Source organism: Scyliorhinus torazame, chromosome 31 (genome assembly GCF_047496885.1).
Source record: "Scyliorhinus torazame isolate Kashiwa2021f chromosome 31, sScyTor2.1, whole genome shotgun sequence".
NCBI classification, from domain to species: domain Eukaryota; kingdom Metazoa; phylum Chordata; class Chondrichthyes; order Carcharhiniformes; family Scyliorhinidae; genus Scyliorhinus; species Scyliorhinus torazame.
In genome coordinates, this window is record NC_092737.1 from 29279611 (window position 1) to 29305003 (window position 25393).

At 45.5% G+C, this 25393-nt stretch overlaps 1 protein-coding gene across 6 annotated transcripts in view; it reads right to left on the reverse strand.

The window, feature by feature from the left end:
• Positions 1–25393, reverse strand: part of LOC140404772 (scavenger receptor cysteine-rich domain-containing protein DMBT1-like) — a 169010-nt gene that overhangs the window by 5824 nt on the left and 137793 nt on the right. For all 6 annotated transcript variants that reach the window (XM_072493492.1, XM_072493495.1, XM_072493497.1 and 3 more), the window contains 2 exons: positions 12888–13181; positions 2695–2727 (listed from right to left, as the gene is read on the reverse strand). In XM_072493492.1, coding sequence (XP_072349593.1) covers positions 2695–2727; positions 12888–13181 — 327 coding nt within the window. The remainder of the gene's footprint in view (positions 1–2694; positions 2728–12887; positions 13182–25393) is intronic.

Here is a 25393-nt window from a genome sequence, read left to right on the forward strand (position 1 = left end):
GCAGCTTTACAAAACTCTAGTTCGACCACACTTGGAATATTAAGTCCAGTTCTGGTCGCCTCATTATTGGAAGGATGTGGATGCTTTGAAGAGGGTACAGAGGATATTTACCAGCATGCTGCCTGGACTGGAGGGCATGTCTTATGAAGAAATGTTAAGGTAGCTAGGGCTTTTCTCACTGGAGCGAAGAAGGCGGAGAGGTGACCTGATAGTGGTGCACTCGGTGACGAGAGGCATGGATAGAGTGGATAGCCAGAGAATTTTCCCCAGGGTGGAAATGGCTGTCAGGAGTGGACATAATTTTAAGGTGATTGGAGGAAGGTATAGGGGATATTTCAGACGTAGGTTCTTTACACAGAGAGTTGTTGGTGCATGGAATACACTGCCAGCAGAGGTAGTGGAGTCAGAGTCATTAGGGACATATAAGCGACTCTTAGACCGGCACATGGATAGCAGTAAATTGAAGGGGTGTAGGTCACGTTGATCTTAGATTGGCATAAATGGTCAGCACAACATCGTCGGCTGAGGGGCCTGAAGTATGCCGTATTGTCCTGTATTCTATGTTCTATGTCACGCCACCATTCCCAGTAGTTTATTATAATGCATGGTGAACACATCGGGGTGTACACATTCTTATGGACCCCGACTTTGTAACGCAGGCTGGATATTTTCCCTTCTTGGCAAATCTAGATCTGGGGCACTTATCAATGACAGATTAAGTGGTGGGCTACATGGTATTGATATTTGGAGAGTATTCTTCTATTTGGAATCAGGAGCTGAGAGGACTGAGAAGCCTTATCCATTGACGAGGCTCAAGACGCAGACCAGTAGAATCCCAGAGGCCGTATCAACCAGGATTCTGAGGATAATGCGGAATGATGGCGAGTTAGGAAAGGTTTTTGGATCCTGAAATGCAATGCTTATCCGAAAGTCGCTTCAGCGAATCATCAAATACTGCTCGTATGCAGCAGGGTGAATGTTTATGGTAGTATTCAGCAAGCAATGAGGATGCATTGTGCTGCATGGTGTAGAACGTATTGATGATGTTCAAGGTAAATGAGAGTACGGCTTTAAGGGAATAGAACGGCAGAGTGAGCCGAGGTAGTGTATTCTTTCGGAGGATGGATGCAGGTTAGATGGGAAGAATGGCCTCCCTCGGTACTGGAAGCATTGTTTCGTTCTTGTGCAGTTTGGGGGCTGCATTCATCCAGGCCATAAATTTGTAATTAGTAAAACCTCACCAAACAGCCTAGGTTTCTCTAATGTAGACAAGTGATTGAAGAAAATGGAGGGTGAAATATTCAAAAACATTTTTGTCATTATATGTCACGCAAAGGTGACATATCATGACAAAAATGAGAAAAGATTCGTCGGGACCAACAATTTAACACGTTGTGCAGTCCTAAGGTGCGCAAGTTAGGTGGCTTTGGCATGATCAATATCCTTTGGTGTCTAAACGTGTGCAGATTAGGTGCATTGGCCATGGTAAATTGCCTCCTAGTGCCCAAAGATGTGCAGTTTTATGTAGCTATTGGGATAGTGCGGTAGATTGGGCACGGTAGGTTGCTCATTCAGAGTGCCGAATTTCCTCCTTCTGCATTGTCGGCTTTCTCTGCTTCGATTACTCAATCGGACGACAATATATGACGACAAATGGATAGATGGAAAGTTGGAATAATGGAATCACAGCTCCAGGGTCCCAGGTTCGATTCTCGGCGGTGTCAGTGTCTGTGCGGAGTCTGCACGTTAATAGAACATAGAACATAGAACGATACAGCGCAGTACAGGCCCTTCGGCCCACGATGTTGCACCGAAACAAAAGCTATCTAACCTACACTATGCCATTATCATCCATATGCTTATGCAATAAACTTTTAAATGCCCTCAATGTTGGCGAGTTCGCTACTGTTGCAGGTAGGGCATTCCACGGCCTCACTACTCTTTGCGTAAAGAAACTACCTCTGACCTCTGTCCTATATCTATTACCCCTCAGTTTAAAGCTATGTCCCCTCCATATGTGCCAGCCATTTCCATCCGCGGGAGAAGGCTCTCACTGTCCACCCTATCTAACTCCCTGATCATTTTGTATGCCTCTATTAAGTCTCCTCTTAGCCTTCTTCCCTCCAACGAAAACAACCTCAAGTCCATCAGCCTTTCCTCATAAGATTTTCCCTCCATACGTTCTCCCCGTGTCTGCGTGGAATTCTTCCGTGTGCTCTGGTTTCCTCCCATAGTCCAAATATGTGCGGATTAGGTGGATTGGCCGTGCTAATTTGTCCTTAGTGTTCAAAACATGTTAAGTGGGGGTTACTGGGTTACGGGGATAGGGTAGATACGTGGGCATTAGTCGGGTGCTCTTTGAAAGGGCCGGTGCAGACTCGAGGGGCAGAATGGCCTCCTTCTGCGCTGTAAATTCTGTGATTCTATGACTGAGGCACAGGCAGGCACACGGACAGCTCGATGGACAGATGCGCCTCGTTTCATCACTCTCTTAATCTTTGGGACTTCGGCGAAGAAAGTAACACTGCTAAATTCAGCAATGATTCAGAACCTATCACTTATTTCCTAATTAGTATATGGAATGTAATATCCCATGGATGAGAGCTATGACATTCCCCAGTAGCGCTACTGCCGAACTGACAGAAATGTGCCACGAAACAGGCTGTCCTGTAGATGTTTGTCACCATGCATTACCTGGGGGAGCACTTCTCCGATTCATTAGCGTATCTATAATGAAAACAGTACAACACATTAGAATTTGAAGGCTAATGAGCAGAATACACCAATATGTCATTAATTATAGGGCAGCACGGTAGCATTGTGGTTAGCACAATTGCTTCACAGCTCCAGGGTCCCAGGTTCGATTCCCGGCTTGGGTCACTGTCTGTGCTAAGTCTGCACGTTCTCCCCGTGTGTGCGTGGGTTTCCTCCGGCTGCTCCGGTTTCCTCCCACAGTCCAAAGATGTGCAGGTTAGGTGGATTGGCCATGATAAATTGCCCTTAGTGTCCAAAATTGCCCTTAGTGTTGGGTGGGGTTACTGGGTTATGGGGATAGGGTGGAGGTGTTGACCTTGGGTAGGGTGCTCTTTCCAAGAGCCGGTACAGACTCGATGGGCCGAATGGCCTCCTTCTGCACTGTGAATTCTATGATTCTATGAATATCTCACGTGAATGCAGAACATTTTTTTCCAGCAATGCACACGGTTTTATGTCGCGTATAATTATGACCGTCAGGGGCTGGTTTAGCACAGGGCTGAATAGCTGACTTTTGAAGCGGACCAAGGCAGGCCAGCAGCACGGTTCAATTCCCGTACCAACCTCCCCGAACAGGCGCCGGAGTATGGTGACTAGGGGCTTTTCACAGTAACTTCATTTGAAGCCTACTTGTGACAATAAGCGATTTTCATTTTATTTTTTCATTTCAGTGCAATGTAGTAGGGGAAATATTGCCAAAGGCGCTACGTATAACTTCCTGGCCCACAATAAGGCATCACTTCACGGTGGCAACTTGGCATCGTGAGTCTGCGGAGGCAAGAGGAGACGGTTTAGTGATAAACACCAGAATGATGTTGCTTGTCATTGTTCTGTCTGATTTTCCAGGAAGCAAGGGGTGGGTTTCAGAACAATTTTCCATCACACTGGAATTAAAGATCTATGTGGGGCAGGCCATCAACAAATTAACAGGGGTTTGGCCATATTCCTTCCTTTGTCCGATCGATGCTCCTTTGCTACTTTTGAAATTATTTGACCTCAATTATTTGAGTTTTTCCAACTAAATTAATTGCGTCTTGTTTTTTATGGTGCAAATATCGCTCGCCAGTAAATGCATGACAACATGTAATCCCGCTGTCGAAAAGGAAGGGAGGCAGGAGCCGGGAAATTATAGGCCGATTATCTTGACTTTGGTCATTTTGTCTGATTTTAGATTTCATTATTAAAGTCGAGTTCTTGAAAGTGCGTGATGAAATCGGACTGAGTCAGCACGGCTTCGTCATATCTGACAAATCTGTTACAGTTCTTGGAAGAGGGGGAAAAAAAGTTAGACAAAGGATAGCCAATGGTCGACGTATTTACATTTCCAGAAGTCCTTTGACAAGGTGCCGCACAGGAGACTGAAAAATAGTGAAGAGCCCATGCTGTTCAGGGTAAGTTCCTGGCATGGATGGAGGATTGGCTGACTGGCAGAAGGCAGAAAGTGCGGGTAAACGGGTCTTTTTTCAGGATGGCGGCAGGTGACTCGTGGTGTACCTCAGGAGTCGGTACTGGGAGCACATCTTTTCACAATATACATTAATGATCTGGAAGAAGGAACTGAAGACTCTCTTGCTACGTATGCAGATAATACACAATATGCAAAGGGACAGGTAGTATTGAGGAAGCAAGGGAGCTGCAGAAGGATATGGACAGGCTATGGGAGTGGGCAAAGAAGTGCCAGATGGAATACAATGTGGAAAAGTGTGAAGTTATGCACACTGGAAAGAGGAATGGAGGCATAGACGCTTTTCTAAATGGGAAGATGCTTAGGAAATCAGAAGCACGATGGGACTTGGGAGTCCTTGTTCAAGATTCAATTAAGGTTAACATGCATGTGCAGTCGGCAGTTCAGAAGGCAAATGCAATGTTACCATTCGTGTCGAGGGGGCGAGAGTACAAGAGCAGGGATGTACCTCTGAGGTTGTATAAAGCTCCAGTAAGACCCCATTTGGAGTATTGTGAGAAATTTTGGGCCCCGTATCTAAGGAAGGATGTGCTGGCCTTGGAAAGGGACCAGAGGATTTTGACAAGAACGATCCCTGGAATGAAGAACTTGTCGTATGAGGAACGGCTGAGGACTCTGAGTCTGTACTCGTTGGAGTTTAGAAGGATGAGGGGGTGGGGGGGATCTAATTGAAACTTGCAAGATACTGAGAGGCCTGGATAGACTGGACGTGGAGAGGATGTTTCAACTTGTAGGAAAAACTAGAACCAGAGGACACAATCTCATACTAAATGGAAGATCCTTGAAAACAGAGATGAGGAGAAATCTTTCAGTCAGAGGGTAGTGAAACTGTGGAACTCTTTGGCCCAGAACGCTGTGGAGGCCAAATCACTGAGTGTCTTTAAGGCAGAGGTAGATAGATTTTGTTAATACGTTGTACAGGGGTTCTGCGGGGAAGGCAGAAGAATCTGGATGAAAACATATCAGCCATGATTGAATGGTGGGGCGGCACAAGGCGCAGTGGACAGCACTGGGACTACGGCGCCGAGGACCTGGGTTCGAATCCCAGCCCTGGGTCACTGTCCATGTGATGTTTGCACATTCTCCCAGTGTCTGCGTGGGTTTCACCCACACATCCCAAAGATGTGCAGGTTAGGTGTATTGGCCATGCTAAATGGCCCCAAATTGAAAAAAAATAACTACTCTAAATTGAAAAAAAAATGATTGAATGGTGGAGCAGATGATTGAATGGTGGAGCAGATTCGATGGGCCGAGTGGCCTAATACTGCTCCTGTGTCTTATGGCATTATAGTATAACAGGTTGTCTCATTAATTTCAGCAAAATGACCAGATCTGTACAAACACACACAATCCACAGACATGCAATCCACAGAAACACACACAACCAGATGTCAACACTCACAAAGGCAAACATCAGAGACAGAGAGACACCCGCCCACATAGGACCACATCGACGAAGGCATACACAATGACACACACTCAAAGAGGCACACACATACACACGCTGACACACACATACACCCACAACAAGAGACATCCATACACACAGATACACACCCACAAACGCTCACACACACACAGGTGCAGACACGCAGAGAGGAACACTCCCACAGAGGTATACACGTACACAACCAAACACAGACACACGCTCACCCATAGACATATGGACATATACATACATGGTCACACACACACACACACACACAGGCAGCCACCCACAGTGGTACTGTTTTGGTCAAGGCTGAAATCGATAGATTCCTCCGAACCAATGGAATCAAGTTGTCTGGAGGGAGTGAGTTTAAACATCAATTACCTGTCTGGCCTTGGGACAGAGGACCCACTCCTGCTTCGATTTCCCTCTGGTATTAATGAATCCAGTTGGCAATCATTTTCTTTTCGAAAGTGTTTGTGTTGGGTGCGATTTGGATACAAACGAGCAAACCAGCAATTGCGTATAGAGATAAGACCATAAGACCATAAGACATAAGAGCGGAAGTAAGGCCATTCGGCCCATCGAGTCCACTCCGCCATTCAATCATGGCTGATTTCAACTCCATTTACCCGCTCTCTCTCCATAGCCCTTAATCCCTCGAGAAATCAAGAATTTGTCAACTTCTGTCTTAAAGACACTCAACGTCCCGGCCTCCACCGCCCTCTGTGGCAATGAATTCCACAGACCCACCACTCTCTGGCTGAATAAATTTCTCCTCATCTCTGTTCTAAAGTGACTCCCTTTTATTCTAAGGCTGTGCCCCCGGGTCCTAGTCTCCCTGCTAATGGAAACAACTTCCCTACATCCACCCTATCTAAGCCATTCATTATCTTGTAAGTTTCTATTCGATCTCCCCTCAACCTCCTAAACTCCAATGAATATAATCCCAGTATCCTCAGACGTTCATCGTATGTTAGGCCTACCATTCCTGGGATCATCCGTGTGAATCTCCGCTGGACCCGCTCCAGTGCCAGTATGTCCTTCCTGAGGTGTGGGGCCCAAAATTGCTCACAGTATTCTAAATGGGGCCTAACTAATGCTTTATAAAGCTTCAGAAGTACATCCCTGCTTTTATATTCCAAGCCTCTTGAGATGAATGACAACATTGCATTTGCTTTCTTAATTACGGACTCAACCTGCAAGTTTACCTTTAGAGAATCCTTGACTAGGACTCCCAAGTCCCTTTGCACTTCAGCATTATGAATTTTGTCACCGTTTAGAAAATCGTCCATGCATCTATTCTTTTTTCCAAAGTGCAAGGCCTCGCACTTGCCCACGTTGAATTTCATCAGCCATTTCTTGGACCACTCTCCTAAGCTGTCTAAATCTTTCTGCAGCCTCCCGACCTCCTCCATACTACCTGCCCCTCCACCTATCTTTGTATCATCGGCAAACTTAGCCAGAATGCCCCCAGTCCCGTCATCTAGATCGTTAATATATAAAGAGAACAGCTGTGGCCCCAACACTGAACCCTGCAGGACACCACTCGTCACCGGTTGCCATTCCGAAAAAGAGCCTTTTATCCCAACTCTCTGCCTTCTGCCTGACAGCCAATCCTCAATCCATTTTAGTACCTTACCTCGAATACCATGGGCCCTTATTTTACTCAGCAGTGAGGCACCTTATCAAAGGTCTTTTGGAAGTCAAGATAGATAACATCCATTGGCTCTCCTTGGTCTAACCTATTTGTTATCTCTTCAAAGAACTCTAACAGGTTTGTCAGGCACGACCTCCCCTTACTAAATCCATGCTGACTTGTCCTAATCTGACCCTGCACTTCCAAGAATTTAGAAATCTTATCCTTAACAATGGATTCTAGAATCTTGCCAACAACCGAGGTTAGGCTAATTGGCCTATAATTTTCCATCTATTTCCTTGTTCCCTTCTTGAACAGGGGGGGTTACAACAGCGATTCTCCAATCCTCTGGGACTTTCCCGGACTCCAGTGACTTTTGAAAGATCATAACTAACGCCTCCACTATTTCTTCAGCTATCTCCTTTAGAACTCTAGGATGTAGTCCATCTGGGCACGGAGATTTATCAATTTTTAGACCTCTTAGTTTCTCTAGCACTTTCTCCTTTGTGATGGCTACCATATTCAACTCTGCCACCTGACTCTCCGGAATTGTTGGGATATTAATCATGTCTTCTACTGTGAAGACTGATGCAAAGTACTTATTTAGTTCCTCAGCTATTTCCTTGTCTCCCATGACAAAATTACCAACGTCATTTTGGAGCGGCCCAATGTCAACTTTTGCCTCCCGTTTGTTTTTAATGTATTTAAAGAAACTTTTACTATCATTCCTAATGTTACTGGCTAGCCTACCTTCATATTTGATCCTCTCTTTCCTTATTTCTCTCTTTGTTATCCTCTGTTTGTTTTTGTAGCCTTCCCAATCTTCTGACTTCCCACGACTCTTTGCCACAGTATAGGCTTTATCTTTTGCTTTGATGCATTCCCTAACTTCCTTTGTCAGCCATGGCTGCCTAATCCCCCCTCTGATAACCTTTCTTTTCTTTGGGATGAACATCTGCACTGTGGTCTCAATTACTCCCAGAAACTCCTGCCATTGCTGTTCTACTGTCTTTCCTACTAGGCTCTGCTCCCAGTCGATTTTCGTCAGTTCCTCCCTCATGCCCCTGTAGTTACCTTTATTTAACTGTAACACCTTTACATCTGATTCTACCTTCTTTCTTTCAAATTGGAGATTGAATTCTACCATATTATGATCACTGCCTCCTAAGTGCTCCCTTACTTTAAGATCTTTAATCAAGTCTGGCTCATTACATAACACTAAGTCCAGAATGGCCTGTTCCCTCGTGGGCTCCATCACAAGCTGTTCCAAAAATCCCTTCTGTAAACATTCAATGAATTCCCTTTCCTTGGGTCCACTGGCAGCATTATTTACCCAGTCCACCTGCATATTGAAGTCCCCCATGATCACTGTGACCTTGCCTTTCTGACATGCACTTTCTATTTCGTGGTGTAATTTGTGCCCCCGGTCCTGACCACTGTTAGGAGGCCTGTACATAACTCCCATTGTCGTTTTTTTGCCTTTCTGGTTCCTCAACTCTACCCACACAGACTCCACATAATCTGACCCTATGTCATTTAGTGCTATTGATTTAATTTCATTCCTAATTAACAAGGCAACCCCGCCCCCTCTGCTCACCTCCCTGTCTTCTCGATAGGTTGTGAATCGCTGGACGTTTAAATGCTAGTCCTGAATCCCCTGCAACCACGTCTCTGTGATGCCTACCACATCATACCTGCCAGTCACAATCTGGGCCACAAGCTCATCTACCTCGTTCCGTACACTGCGCGCATTTAAATATAGCACCTTTAATTCTCTATTGACCGTCCCTTTGTGTTTTCTTAGTGTGGTGGACCTTGGTTTACTGAGGCTTTCCATACACTGTGTCATATTTTGTGGGATGGGGACTATCGTAACCTCTCCTGAGTTTTGTCTTTTCGTCCTTTTTTGTATTCCTAAGCAGCTACGCTTCCCACTGATTACTTCACCTCCTGGTTCCCTGACTTTCCCTCCCCCCCAATCTTTAGTTTAAAGTCCTATTGACCACCTATAGACCTTGAGTCCATTATTAACTATGATGAGAGATAGTACAGGATTGACGGATCGAGAAATGCGGGAGTAACGGAATATACGCCCCAGAATTGGCGTTATGATATATTTGTCACCTTCTGCACTGTAAAATTCTATAAAATAACACATGTGCCACTAAAAATGAGGTAGTATATGTAGTAATAGGAATGAAAATGGCAGAGAAACTGAACAGTTATTTTGCATCAGTCTTCACGCTGGAAGACACAAGTGGGATATCAGACCTTCAGGAGAAAAAGGGACAGGGTTGAGTGTAATGGCCATCACTAAGGAGAAGGCACTGAGGAAACTGAAAGGTCACAAGGTGGTTAAATCACCTGGACTGGATGCACTACACCCCAGGGTTCTAAAGGAGATAGCTGATGAGATTGTGGAAGTATTGTTGGTGATTTTTGAGGAATTACTGGAGGCAGCGGGGGTGGGGCTGGGGTGCTCCCAGAGGCCTGGAAAGTGTCTAATGTAACACATCTGTTTAAGAAGGGAGACAGACAGAAGACAGGGAATTATTGTCCGGTTAGCCTGACTTCGCTCAGTGGTAAGATATTAGAGTCCATTATTAAAGATTAGATCGCGGAGGACTTTGAAGTGCATGATAAAATAGGACTGAGTAAGCACGGCTTCGTCAAGGGAAGGTCATATCTGGCAAATGTTTTGGAGTTCTTTGACGATGTAACAAAGAATCTAGATAAAGGAGAACCAGTGGACCTGCCCTAATTAGATTCCCAGACGGACTTTGACAAGGTGCCATGTAGGAGGATATTAAATATGTTAAGAGAACAATGTGTCAAGAATACGACCCAGACATGAATAGATGATTGGCTGGCTGGCAGAAAGCAGAGAGTGGGCATAAAGGACTCTTTTTAAGGATGGCAGCAGGTGACTAGTGGTGTGCCTCAAGGGTCGGATTGGGACCACGACGTTGCACAATACACATTAATGACGTGGAAGGAGGAACTGAGGGTACTGCTACTCAATTTGCAGATGATACATAGATCTGCAGCGGGACAGGTATTATTGAGGATGCGGAAGGGGACGGGCGGAGCTGCAGAAGGATGCGAACAGGTCAAGAGAGAGGCAAAGAAGTTACAGATGGTATACAATGCGGGAAAGTATGAGGTTATTCACTTTGGTAGGTCGAATGGAGGCGCAGACTATTTTCTCAAAGCAAAAATGCTTAGGAAATCAGAAGCACAAAGGGACTTCGGAGTCCTAGTTCGGAAGTCCCTTAAGGTTCACGTGCAGGTTCAGTCTGCAGTTGGGAAGGGAAATGCAATGTTGGCATTCATGTCGACAAGGCTAGAATACAAGACCAGGGATGTACCTCTGTGGCTGTATAAGGCTCTGGTCTAGCTCCATCTGGAGTATTGTGAGCAGTTTTCGGCCCCAGATCTAAGGAAGGATGTGCTGGCCTTGGAATGGTTCCAGAGAAGGTTCGCAAGAATGATCGGAGGAATAAAGAGCTTGTCGTATGAGAAGCGGTGGGGCACTCTGTCCTGCACTCATTTCCGTTTAGAAGATAAGGTGGGATCTTTTTGAAACTTAAAGGATACTGAGAGACCTGTATACAGTGGACGTGGGGTGGATATTCCAACGAGTAGGGAGAAACAAGAACCCGAGGCTACAGTCTCAGACTGAAGGAACAATCCTTTAAGACAGAGATGATGAGGGCAGCACGGTGGCGCAGTGGGTTTGCGCGGGGACCTCACGGCACCGAGGTGCCAGGTTCGATCCCGGCGCCGGGTCACTGTCCGTGTGGAGTTTGCACATTCTCCCCGTGTTTGCGTGTGTTTCACCCCCACAACCCAAAAATATGGAAGCTAGGTGGATTGGACACGGTAAATTGCCCCTTAATTGGAAAAAATGAATTGGGTGCTCTAAATTTTTTTTTTTTAAAAAGACTGTGATGAAGAGGAATTTCTTCAGCCAAAGGGTGGTGAAACTTTGGAACTCTTTGCTGAAAAACGCTGTGGAGGCCAAATCACTGAGTGTCTTTAAGGCAGAAATAAACGGGTTCGTGTTTAATAAGGAGATCAGGAGTGAAGGGGAGAAGGCAGGAGAATGGAGTTATTAATTTTTTTATAACGGATTGAATGACGGAGAAGGCACGCAGGGCCGAATGGCCTATTTCGGTTCATTGGTCGAATGATCTTATAATCCTAAATAGAATGAAGTGGAGTCAGTTGGAGTTGATTATTATATTTCATCAGGATTCAGTAGCATTGGAACATCCAGTATATTTAGCACTGGTGCATGACAGTCCCCTGCCTTTAGGACAAAGAGCTCACTTCCCTACATTGAGCTTACAGCCCGAAAACTCCCCAAACTCCCTTAGAGTCTGCATGACCTCCACCATCCCCTCCATTGTACAGCAACAGGTCATCCGCATATAGCGACACCCGATGGTCTTCTCCCCCTCGAACCACCCCCCTCCATTTATTAGACTCCCTCAATGACATGGCCAAGGGTTCGATCGCCAATGCAAACAACGGGGGGGGGGGGGGGGACAGGGGGCACCCCTGCCTCGTTCCTCGGTACAGCCGAAAGTACTCCGACCTCCGCCGGTTCGTCACTACACCCGCCACCGGGGCTCTGTAAAGGAGCTTAACCCAACTGATAAACCCTTCCCCGAACCCAAACCTATGCAGCACTTCCCAGAGGTACTCCCACTCTACTCGGTCAAAGGCCTTCTCCGCGTCCATAGCTGCCACTATCTCCGCCTCTCCCTCCTCCGATGGCATCATTATCACGTTTAAGAGCCGCCGCACATTAGTGTTTAATTGCCTGCCCTTTATGAATCCCGTCTGATCCTCGTGGATCACCCCCAGGACACAGTCCTCGATCCTCGTGGCCAGCACTTTTGCCAACAACTTAGCATCCACATTAAGGAGCGAGATCGGCCTGTACGATCCACATTGCAGTGGGTCCTTGTCCGGGTACAATTTCCACCTTGGGCGGTTTTCTATATGGAATTTGAACTTTTTCCCCCTTGCCTCCGTGTGTTTTTTTCCGCAAGCTCCGGTTTCCTTCCAAAGTGCAAAGATGTGCATATTAGATGGATTTCCCATGCCAAAATTGCCGCTTAGTGTCCAAATATTAGCAGATTAGGTGGAGTAGCCATGATAAACTACCTCTAAGTATCCAGAGCTGTGCAGGGGAGGTGAATTTGCTAAATTGCCCTTTTGTGTCCAGAGATGTGCAGTTGTGGTGGATTAGCCCTGTTAAACTTGCCGCTTATTCAAAAGATATGCAAGTTACGTAGATTGTCCATGTTTCAGTTGACCCTCAGTGCCGATAGATTTGCAGGTTAGGTGGGATTAGGGTGAAAGGGACAGGAGGATTGGGCCTTGGTAGGGTTCTCATTTGGAGGGTCGGTGCAGAGTCAATGGGTCGAACGGCATCCTTTTTTACTGTCGGGAATCTATGGATACTGCCAGATATGATAATCACCCCTGAGCATCGTTCTGCACTTAACGTGTGCCGGATAGTTATCCATTCAATTGTAGCAATGTTCAATTAAATTTGAAATCTCACGCTGTGTAACCGATGACCTCACCTGTGATAGTCACTTGCACTGGGTCACTCGGTGTTGACTGCACCCACTCCTCTCCCACTCTGTAGACATAGCGACACGTGTAATCCCCCTGATCATCATCGTCAATATTGTTGAGACTCAACGTAGCAGACACACCTTCGGGGTTCAATTCCTCTTGTGAAAGATGAACGCTGTTCCTTAAAAATTCGAGGCGTTTGCTTGTGTTGTGCCGTTGCAGAGTACACTTCAAGGTGAGAGACTGTCCTCTGAGAAAGGCATCATAGTCAGGCTGCAGGGATAGTCTTGGCTTTGGTCCTAGTGTACGTTACCATCAGAAAATCGTATTAAAACAGAGTTTATCATCGATAACATATAAATGTTTAGTTTGCAGCTCAGAAAATAGGAAACCATTTTGTTTCTCAACTTGTATAATTTATGTTATTCACAGAAAAGAGAACGGACAATCCTACAATACATTTTGCCGCCTAAACCAATTCCCCATCCTCCCCACCCCGTACTCACACCGACCTCACAAACCCTGAACACCCAAAGGTCGGACTGCTGCATTTAGAACATAGAGCATAGAACATTACAGCGCAGTACAGGCCCTTCGGCCCTCGACGTTGCACCGACCTTTGAAACCACACTGAAGCCTATCTACACTATTCCCTTATCATCCATATGTTTATCCAATTACCATTTAAATGCCCTTAATGTTGGCGAGTAGACTACTGTGAGAGGCAGGGCATTCCACGCCCTTACTACTCTCTGAGTAAAGAACCTACCTCTGACATCTGTCCTATATCTATCACCCCTCAATTTAAAGCTATGTCCCCTCGTGCTCGACATCACCATCCTAGGAAAAAGGCTCTGACTGTCCACCCTATCTAATCCTCTGATAATCTTGTAACCTCAATTAAGTCACCTCTTAACCTTCTTCTTTCTAAAGAAAATAACCTCAAGTCCCTCAACCTTCCCTCATAAGATCTTCCCTCCAGACCAGGCAACATCCTGGTAAATCTTCTCTGCACCCTTTCCAATGCTTCCACATCCTTCCTATAATGCGGCGACAAGAATTGCACGCAATACTCCAAATGCGGCCGCACCAGAGTTTTGTACAACTGCAACATGACCTCATGGCTCGGAAACTCAATCCCTCTACCAATAAAAGCTAACAGACCATAAGCCTTCTTAACAACCCTCTCAACCTGGGTGGCAACTTTCAGGGATCTATGTACATGAACACCGAGATCTCTCTGCTCATCCACACTGCCAAGAATCTTACCATTAGCCCAGTACTCTGTCTTCCTGTTATTCCTTCAAAAACGAATCACCTCACACTTTTCTGCATGAAACTCCATTTGCCACCTCTCTGCCCAGCGCTGCAGCTCATCTATATCTCTCTGTAACTTGTAACATCCTTCCGCACTGTCCAGAACTCCACCCACTTTAGTGTCATCTGCAAATGTACTCACCCATCCTTCTACGCCCAGGTCATTTATAAAAATTACAAACAGCAGTGGCCCCAAAACAAATCCACTTCTCAATTAGTATTGACTAGCGATTAGTCGGAAGATATTCTCACTTTACATGTTACAACATATCATCCTCTCCCTGTCAGACGGAGGAATTACCCCAGGAGTACAGAAATTGAGCACCAAAGTCTCAGTGAATTTTGACTCCCAAGAGGTGTAGCGAAAGCCTATCTCTGACTGGCCATCTTGATCTAAAATATTATCCATCTAACCGGACCATTCCCATTTCGAACGCCTTGCATCCCAGTTAGATAAGACTGCATATGATACATAGATACAGAGAAGATAGGAGCAGGTGAAGGACTTTTGGCCCTTCGAGCCTGCTCCGCCATTTATCACAATCATGGCTGATCATCCAACTCAAAAGCCTAATCCTGTTTCTCCCCAAGTGCTATATATTCAAAGTTTTAGCATCAACTGCTTCCTGTGGTAAAGAATGCCACAGGCTCACCACTCTTTTGGGTGAAGAAATGTCTCCTCATGTCTGTCTGAAATGATTTACCCTGAATCCTCAGACTGTGACCCCTGGTTCTGAACACACACATCATTAGTCACATCTTCCCTGAATCTACCCTGTCTAGTCATGTTAGAATTTTTAAAGTCGCTATGAGATCCCACTTATCCCTATGAACTCTAACCAATCTCTCCTCATATGACTGTCCCACCATCCCTGTAATCAGTCGACTGAACTACCGCTGCACTTCCCCGAGAGCAAAAATATCCTTCCTCAGAGAAGGAGACCAAAACGTAATATTCTTTTCTTTTTGTAAAACAAATTAAGAGTACCGAATACATTATTCGAATTAAGGGGCCATTTAGCGTTGCCAGTCCACCTACCCTGCACATCTTTTGGGTTGTGGGGGGCGAAACCCATGAAAACACGGGGAGAATGTGCAAATTCCACACTGACAGTGACCCAGAACCTGGATCGAAACTGGGATCTCGGCGCCGTGAGGCAGCAGTGCTACCTAGTGCTGCCCTAGTGCTGCCCTTGCGCACAATATTCTAGGTGTGTCCTGACCAACGCCCTTTACACATCTCTGTTTATGTACTCCAAGCCTCTCGCAATGAAGGCCAACATACCATTAGTCCTTCTTTACCGCCTGCTGAAGCTACATGCTTACCTTCAGCGAATGGTGCACAAGACACTCAGGTCCGCTGCACGGTCCCCTCTCCCAATTTACAACCTTCCAGGTAGTAATATTCCAAAGTAAATAATCTCACACTTATGCAAATTATCCTGCATCTGCCATTGATTTGCCCATTCGCCCAACCTGCCCAGATCATGCTGTACGATCCTTGCATCATCGTCACAGTTCACCCACCCCACACAATTTCGTATCATCTACGAATTTTGAGATGTTACATTGTGTTGCCTCATCCAAACCATTAATACATATTATAAATAGATGGGGCCCCAGCAGCGATACATTTTGTACCCCACTAGTTACTGTCTGCCAATTTGAAAATAACCCATTAATTCCTACTCTTTGTTTCCTCTCTGCCAATCAGTTTTCTATCCACCTCAATACACTTACCCAATTCCATGCGTTTACATTTTGCACAATAGTCTCGCATGCGAGATTTTGTCAAACGCATTATGAAAGTCCAAATATACCACATCATAAGACCATAAGATAAGCTGCAGAGCTGGGCTGAGAGGTGGCAAATGGAGTTTAATGTACAGAAGTGTGAGGTGATTCACTTTGGAAGGAATAACAGGAATGCGGAATATTTGGCTAATGGTAAAGTTCTTGAAAGTGTGGATGAGCAGAGGGATCTAGGTGTCCATGTATATAGATCCCTGAAAGTTGCCACCCAGGTTGATAGGGTTGTGAAGAAGGCCTATGGAGTGTTGGCCTTTATTGGTAGAGGGATTGAGTTCCGGAGTCGGGAGGTCATGTTGCAGCTGTTCAGAACTCTGGTCCGGCCGCATTTGGAGTATTGCGTACAGTTCTGGTCACCGCATTATAGGAAGGACGTGGAGGCTTTGGAGCGGGTGCAGAGGAGATTTACCAGGATGTTGCCTGGTATGGAGGGAAAATCTTATGAGGAAAGGCTGATGGACTTGAGGTTGTTTTCGTTGGAGAGAAGAAGGTTAAGAGGAGACTTAATAGAGGCATACAAAATGATCAGGGGGTTGGATAGGGTGGACAGTGAGAGCCTTCTCCCGCGGATGGATATGGCTGGCACGTGGGGACATAACTTTAAACTGAGGGGTAATAGATATAGGACAGAGGTCAGAGGTAGGTTCTTTACGCAAAGAGTAGTGAGGCCGTGGAATGCCCTACCTGCTACAGTAGTGAACTCGCCAACATTGAGGGCATTTAAAGGTTTATTGGATAAACATATGGATGATAATGGCATAGTGTAGGTTAGATGGCTTTTGTTTTGGTGCAACATCGTGGGCCGAAGGGCCTGTACTGCGCTGTATTGTTCTATGTTCTATAAGACTTAGGAGCAGAATTAGACCACGGCCTATCGAGTCTGCTCCGCCATTCAATCATTGCTGATATTTTCTCATCCACATTCTCCTGCCTTCTCCCCATAACCCCTGACCCCCTTTAGTAATGAAGAAACGTTCTATCTTTGTCTTAAGGACACTCAGTGATTTGGCCTTCACAGCCTTCTGCGGCAAAGAGTTCCTCACATTCATCACTCTCTGGCTGAAATTCCTCCTCATCTCTGTTTTAAAGGATCGCCCCGTTAGTCTGAGATGGCGTCCTCTGCTTCTAGTTTCTCCTACACGTGGAACAACCCTCTCCATGTCCACTCTATCCAGGCCTCGCAGTATCATGTAAGTTTCAATAAGATCCCCCTCATCTTTCTAAACTCCAAGGAGTACGGAGCCAGAGTCCTCAACCACCGTTCCTCATATGAGAATTTTTTCATTACAGGGATCAGTCTTGTGAACCTCCGCTGCGCACTTTCCAAGGCCAGCATATCCTTCGTTAGATACGGGGCCCAAAACTACTCCAAATACATCAAATGGGGTCTGACCAGAGTCTGATATAGCCTCGAATGGCTCCCACTTGTCATCTGTACTAGTTACATCTTCAGAGATTTACAACAGATTTGTAAAGCATGGTTTCCCCTTCATAAATCCATGTTAATTCTGACTGATCCTGCCACTGCTTTCTAAATGTTTCGCTATGAAGTCTTTGATAATGGATTCAATAATGTTTCCCACTACCGATGTTAGGCCTACTGGTCCATAATTTCATGCTTTCTCTCTACCTCCCTTTTTTAATATTTTAGTGACATGAGCTACCCTCCAATCTGCAGGGACTGTTCCAGAGTCTTAGAATCCCGGAAGGTGACCACGAATGCGTCCACTATTTCAAAGAACAAAGAACAAAGACATGTACAGCACAGGAACAGGCCCGTCGGCCCTCCAAGCCCATGCCGACCATGCTGCCCGACTAAACTACAATCTTCTGCACTTCCTGGGTCCGTATCCCTCTATTCTCATCCTATTCATTTATTTGTCAAGATGCCCCTTAAATGTCACTGTCGTCCCTGCTTCCACCACCTCCTCCGGCAGCGAGTTCCAGGCACCCACTACCCTCTGTGGAAAAGACTTGCCTCGTACATCTACTCTAAACATTGCCCCTGTCACCTTAAACCTATGCCCCCTAGTAATTGACCCCTCTACCCTGGGGAAAAGCCTCTGACTATCCACTATGCCCCTCAGAATCTTGTAGACCTCTATCAGGTCGCCCCTCAACCTCCGTCGTTCCAGTGAGAACTAACCGAGTTTATTCTACCGCTCCTCATAGCTAATGCCCTCCATATGAGGCAATATTCTGGTAAATCTCTTCTGCACCCTCTCTAAAGCCTCCACATCCTTCTAGTAGTGTGGCGACCAGAATTGAACACTAAACTCCAAGTGTGGCCTAACTAAGGTTCTGTACAGCTGCAACATGACTTGCCAATTATTATAGTCAATGACCCGGCCAATGAAGGCACGCATGCCGCATGCTTTCTTGACTACCTTCTCCACCTGTGTTGCCCCTTTCAGTGACCTGTGGACCTGTACACCTAGATCTCTCTGACTTTCAATACTCTTGAGGGTTCTACCATTCACTGTATATTCCCTACCTGCATTAGACCTTCCAAAATGCATTACCTCACATTTGTCCGGATTAAACTCCATCTGCCATCTCTCCGCCCAAGTCTCCAAACAATCTAAATCCTGCTGTATCCTCTGACAGTCCTCATCGCTATCCGCAATTCCACTAACCTCTGTGTCGTCTGCAAACTTAATAATCACACCAGTTACATTTACCTCCAAATCATTTATATATACTACAAATAGCAAAAGGTCCCAGCACTGATCCCTGCGGAACACCACTGGTCGCAGCCCTCCAATTAGAAAAGCATCCTTCCATTGCTACTCTCTGCCTTCTATGATCTAGCCAGTTCTGTATCCACCTTGCCAGCTCGCCCCTGATCCCATGTGACTTCACCTCCTTCAGCACTCTGGGATGCCGATTCTCAGGCCCTGGGTGTTTATCCACTTTCAGATCCATCATTTTTCCCAGCAACATTTCTCTACTAATGTTGACTCCCTCAGTTCTTCCCTCTCACCAAGCCGTTCATTCTCCAGCATTTCTGGTATATGATTTGTGTCCTATTTTGTGAATACAGAACCAAGGTATATATTCACTTGCTCAGCCTTAGTACAGCATAGTACTTATTTAATATTCATTCCAGAAGGCAAGGCATTGCGCCAGTGCGACTCAAATTCTAGTTAACATTTATTTTTATTTTGCGGGGGATAGGATGGATGAAGCGTTTGTTGGTGGTGTTCCAAGAAAGGAGGGTTTCTCACAGTGTAAAACAACAACATTTCCTTACATTGGCGGGAGTGTCAGCAGCAAAAGGGCAGGAAATTGTGCATATGTTATGCATGTATTTATATTGATAGACAGACGGGGAGATAGACAGACCGGCAGTTGGATATATTTCTCACCTCTTTGTCATTTTGTCTTTAATTTTTCGGGCCAATTCATCGTTATTTCTTTTTACCTCATTACAACGAAGTCATGTTGATTGTTTAGGAAAGACTGCTTGGTCTACACATAGAATAATGAATGCATCTACAGTTGTAAGGAAGTCACCTAATGAAGAAGGGTGGTACTCATTTGTGGCACTGAGTGGAAATTGGCCAAAATGGTTCCAGCAAATGGGTTGTCGGATTTTACCGAAGATGTTATATTCGAAAATCTGAGGAATATCTCAAAGGAACAAATGAGCATTCGAATTCCTTGTAAAATCGTGTCAATAGTAAGCTATTTTGCTGGTCGGAATAGCTGGTTTTCTAACAGACGTGCCAGGTTTGCTTCAGCAGCCACAGGATGTGTAATTTTACGCTCGTTGAAGATACAGGAGAGGTCACACTCAATCTTGCTTTTTGACTTGAACAGTTTTTCATTGAAGAGCCTCGTCAGCAAGTGAGGCCAAGAAAATATTCCCACATTTGCTGACCAAATGACCGATTTGTCTTTTTGTCCACGACACCATTTCAATCTCGACCTATCACTGGTCCTCTTTCCGGCCAGAAACCGGTCTTCACTGGCAAGCTGGTAGGTTGGCCATAGCATGAAATATAAGAATTAGGAGTCGGCAATCTGGCTGCTCGAAGCTGATCCGTCATTCAATAAGATCATGTTGATCTTTTTGTGGACTCAGCTCTTCTTACCCATCCACTCACCAGAACACTTAATTCATCTACTGATCAAAAATCTATCTCCTGTTGCCTTTAAAACATTCAATTAGGTAGCTTCAACTGCTTCATTGGGCAGGGAATTCCACAGATTCACAACCCTTTGAGTGAAGAAGTTCATCCTCACCCCAGCCCTAAATCTGCTCTGCCTTATTTTAAGGCAATGCCCCCTAGTTCTTGTTTCACCCATCCGTGGAAAAAACCGACCTGCTTATATCTTTTCTATTGCCTTCATAAGTTTATATGCTATTATCACATCCCCCTTCATTCTTCCAAATTTCAATGAGTATAGTCCTACTCTACTCAACCTCTCCTCATAGTGCAAACCTCTCAACCCATGCATCGACCAAATTCAGCACAGAGTGCTGAATTTGGTCAAGTTGAATGCTATAGTAAGAGTTTGGTGACCGAGGGAGTGTAAGGCTTAATTTTTATCTAAAGTTTAGTCTTACTTTTATTTAGTTAATTAGCTAAAACGTTGCTGTTTGGTTTAGAAGAAGGTGAATTTTCAATCTGCTTTAAACAAAGCTTCTAATTCTCGGCACTTGAAGCTGGAAGTTGTTAATTAGTTAATTGGATTCGGCCAGTTTTCAGAGGCTAGATTCACAGTATAAAAGTGATCCCCTACAGTGCAGACTTTGTTTGCACAGAGTGGTGAATTTGGTGCAGTTGAGTGCTCTAGTAAGAGTTTGGTGACCGAGGGAGTGTAAGGCTTCATTTTTATCTAAAGTTTCGTCTTACTTTTATTTAGTTAATTAACTTAAACGTTGCTGTTTGGTTTAGAAGAAGGTGAATTTTGAATCTGCTTTAAACAAAGCTTCTACTTCTAGGCATTTGCAGCTGGAGGTTGTTAATTAGTTAATTGGATTAGGCCAGTTTTCAGAGGCTAGATTCACAGTATAAAAGTGATCCCCTACAGTGTAGACTTTGTTTGCACAGAGTGCTGAATTTGGTGCAGTTGAGTGCTATAGTACGAGTTTGGTGACCGAGGTAGTGTAAGGATTCATTTTTATCTAAAGTTTCGTCTTACTTTTATTTAGTTAATTAACTTAAAAATTGCTGTTTGGTTTAGAAGAAGGTGAATTTTCAATCTGCTTTAAACAAAGCTTCTACTTCTAGGCACGTGCAGCTGGAGGTTGTTAATTAGTTAATTGGATCAGGCCAGTTTTCAGAGGCTAGATTCACAGTATAAAAGTGATCCCCTACAGTACAGACTTTGTTTGCACAGAGTGCTGAATTTGGAGCAGTTGAGTGCTATAGTAAGAGTTTGTTGACCGAGGGATGTGTAAGGCTTCATTTTTATCTAAGTCTTTCTTTTATTTAGTTAATTAACTTAAAAGTTGCTGTTTGGTTTAGCAGAAGGTGAATTTCCCATCTGCTTTAAACAAGTACCTCTAGGCACTGGCAGCTGGAGGTTGTTAATTATTTAATTGGATTAGGTCAGTTTTCAGAGGCTAGATTCACAGTATAAAAGTGATTCCCTGCAGTGCAGACTTTGTTTGCACAGAGTGCTGAATTTGGTGTATTTGAGTGCTCCAGTAAGAGTTAGGTGACCGAGGGAGTAAGGTGTTCCTGTCATTTTGTTTCCGACATTTCCGCAAAGAGTGAGAAGAGAGCCAGGAGTTTACAGAAAGTGTAGCTGACTGGGAGCAGAGTCGGAGGGCGGTGATCTAGTTGGTCCACAGGGCAGCTATATTCTGTCAGGTAAGAGGGGATCGAGGCTAGGCCAGTTGCATACTCCTCCTGTAGGATGTGGGTGGTGAGGGACACCACCGGTGTCCCCGCTGACTATACCTGCGGGAAGTGCACCCAACATCAGCTCCTCAATGACCTTGTTAGGGAACTGGGGTTGAAGCTGGATGAACTTCTGATCATCCGGGAAGTAGAGGGGGGTGATTGAGAAGAGTTACAGGGAAGTAAACGCACCTAAGATACAGGTCAAGATTAGCTGGTTTACAGTCAGGGGGGGGGAAACAAAAAGGGAGACAGTGCAGGGATCCCTCGTGGCTGTTCCCCTTCAAATCAAGTGTACCATTTTGGATGCTGTTGGGGTGGATGACGTACCGAGGGAAGGCCCTAGCGGCCAGGTCTCTGTGACTGGGTCTGGCTCTGGGGCTCAAAAGGGAAGGGGGAGAATAGAAAAGCAATAGTTGTAGGCGATTCAATGGTTAGGGAAATAGATAGGAGATTCTGTGGTCGCGAGCGAGACTCCCGGAAGGTATGTTGCCTCCCGGGTGCCAGGGCCAGGGATGTCTCGGGTCGTGTTTTCAGGATCCTTAAGGGGGAGGGGGGGCAGCCAGAAGTCGTGGTGCACATTGGTACCAACGACATAGGTTGGAAAAGGGGTGTGGAGGTAATAAACACGTTTCGGGAGTTAGGCTGGAAGTTAAAAGCCAAGGCAGACAGAGTTGTCATCTCTGGTTTGTCCGGTGCCACGTGATAGCGAGGTTAGGAATAGGGAGAGTGCAGCTGAACACGTGGCTGCAGGAATGGTGTAGGAGGGAGGGCTTCAGGTATTTGGATAATTGGAGCGCATTCTGGGGAAGGTGCGACCTGTACAAGCAGGACTGGTTGCATCTAAACCAGGGGGGGCACCAATATCCTGGGTGGGAGCTTTTCTAGTACCCTTCGGAGGGATTAAACTAATTTGGCAGGGGAATGGGAACCGGATTTGTAGTCCAGCAACTAAGGTAGCCGATATTCAGAACACCAAAGCGTGTAATGAGGCAGTGGGGAACACTGACAAAGGAGTACTTGCAGGCACGGAGATGGGTTGAAGTGTGTATACTTCAACGCAAGAAGCATCAGGAATAAGGTGGGTGAACTTAAGGCATGGATCGGTACTTGGGACTACGATGTGGTGGCCATCACGGAAACTTGGATAGAAGAAGGGCAGAAATGGTTGTTGGAGGTCCCTGGTTATAGATGTTTCAATATGATTAGGGAGGGTGGTAAAATAGGTGGGGGTGGCATTGTTAATTAGAGGTAGTATAACAGCTGCAGAAAGGCAGTTCGAGGTGTATCACCCTACTGTGGTAGTATGGGTTGAAGTCAGAAATAGGAAAGGAGCAGTCACCTTGTTCGGAGTTTTCTAAAGGGCCCCCAATAGTAGCACAGCTGTGGAGGAACAGATTGGGAATCAGATTTTGTAAAGGTGCAGAAGTCACAGGGTAGTCGTCATGGGTGACTTTAACTTCCCAAATGTTGAGTGGAAACTCTTTAGATCAAATAGTTTGGATGGGGTGGTGTTTGTGCAGTGTGTCCAGGAAGCTTTTCTAAAACAGTATGTAGATTGAACGACCAGAGGAGGGGCAGTATTGGATTTAGTACTTGGTAATGAACCAGGGCAAGTGATAGATTTGTTAGTGGGGGAGCATTTTGGAGATAGTGACCACAATTCTGTGACTTTCACTTTAGTAATGGAGACGGATAGGTGCGTGCAAGGTTTACGTGCGTGCAAGGTTTACAGTTTGGGGAAGGGTAAATACGATGTTGTCAGATAAGATTTGTAGTGCATAAGTAGGGAACATCGGCTGTCAGGGAAGGACACAAGTGAAATGTGGAACTTGTTCAAGGAACAGGTGCTACGTGTCCTTGATATGTATGTCCCTGTCAGGCAGGGAAGAGATGGTCGAGTGAGGGAACCATGGTTGACAAGAGAGGTTGAATGTCTTGTTAAGAGGAAAAAGTAGACTTGTGTAAGGCTGAGGAAGTAAGGTTCAGACAGGGCGTTGGAGGGATACAAGATAGCCAGGAGGGAACTGAAGAAAGGGGTTAAGGAGAGCGAAGAGGGCATGAACAATCTTTGGCGGGTAGGATCAAAGAAAACCCCAAGGCCTGTTACACATGTGAGAAATATGAGAATGACTAGAGCGAGGGTAGGTCCGATCAAGGACAGGAGCGGGAGATTGTGTATTGAGTCTGAAGAGATAGGAGAGGTCTTGAACGAGTACTTTTCTTCTGTATTTACAAATGAGAGGGGCGATATTGTTGGAGAGGACGGTGTGAAACAGATTGGTAAGCTCGAGCAAAGACTTGTTAGGAAGGAAGAGGTGTTGGGCATTTTGAGAAACCTGAGGAGAGACAAGTCCCCCGGGCTTGACGGGATATATCCAAGGATTCTATGGAAGCAAGAGATGAAATTGCAGAGCTGTTGGCAATGATCCTTTCGTCCTCACTGTCAACAGGGGTGGTACCAGGGGATTGGAGAGTGGTGAATGTCCTGCCCCTGTTCAAAAAAGTGACTAGGGATAACCGTGGGAATTACAGGCCAGTTAGTCTTACTTCGGTGGTAGGCAAAGTAATGGAAAGGGTACTGAAGGATAGGATTTCGGAGCATCTGGAAGCACACTGCTTGATTAGGGATAGTCAATACGGATTTGTGATGGGTAGGTCTTGCCTTACAAGTCTTATTGAATTTTTTTAAGGAGGTGGACCAAGCATGTGGATGAAGGTAAAGCAGTGGATGTAGTGTACATGGATTTTAGTAAGGCATTTGATGTTCCCCATGGTAGGCTTCTGCAGAAGTTAAGGAGGCATGGGATAGTGGGAAATTTGGCCAGTTGGATAACGAACTGGCTAACCGATAGAAGTCAGTGGTTGCGGGTGGCAAATATTCAGCCTGGATCCCACTAAACAGTGGCGTACAGCAGGGATCAGTTCTGGGTCCTCTGCTGTTTGTGATTTTCATTAATGACTTGGATGAGGGAGTTGAAGGGTGGGTCAGTAAATTTGCAGGCGATACGAAGATTGGTGAAGTTGTGGATAGTAAGGAGGGCTGTTGTCGGCTGCAAAGAGACATAGATAGGATGCAGTGCTGGGCTGAGAAGTGGCAGATGGTGTTTAACCCTTAAAAGTGTGAGGTTGTCCATTTTGGAAGGACAAATATGAATGCGGAATAAAGGGTTAACCGTAGGGTTCTTGGCAATGTGGAGGAGCAGGGAGATCTTGGGGGTCTCTTTGAAAGTTGCCACTCAAGTGGATAGAGATGTGAAGATGGCCTATGGTGTTCTCGCGTTCATTAACAGAGGGATTGGATTTAAGAGCCGTGAGGTGATGATGCAGCTGTACAAAACTTTGGTAAGGCCACATCTGCAGTACTGTATACAGTTCTGGTCGCCTCATTTTTAGAAGGATGTGCAAGCTTTGGAAAAGGTGCAAAGGAGATTTACCAGGATGTTGCCTGGACTGGAGAGTAGGTCTTACGAGGAAAGGTTGAGGGTGCTAGGCCTTTTCTCATTAGAACGGAGAAGGATGAGGGGCGA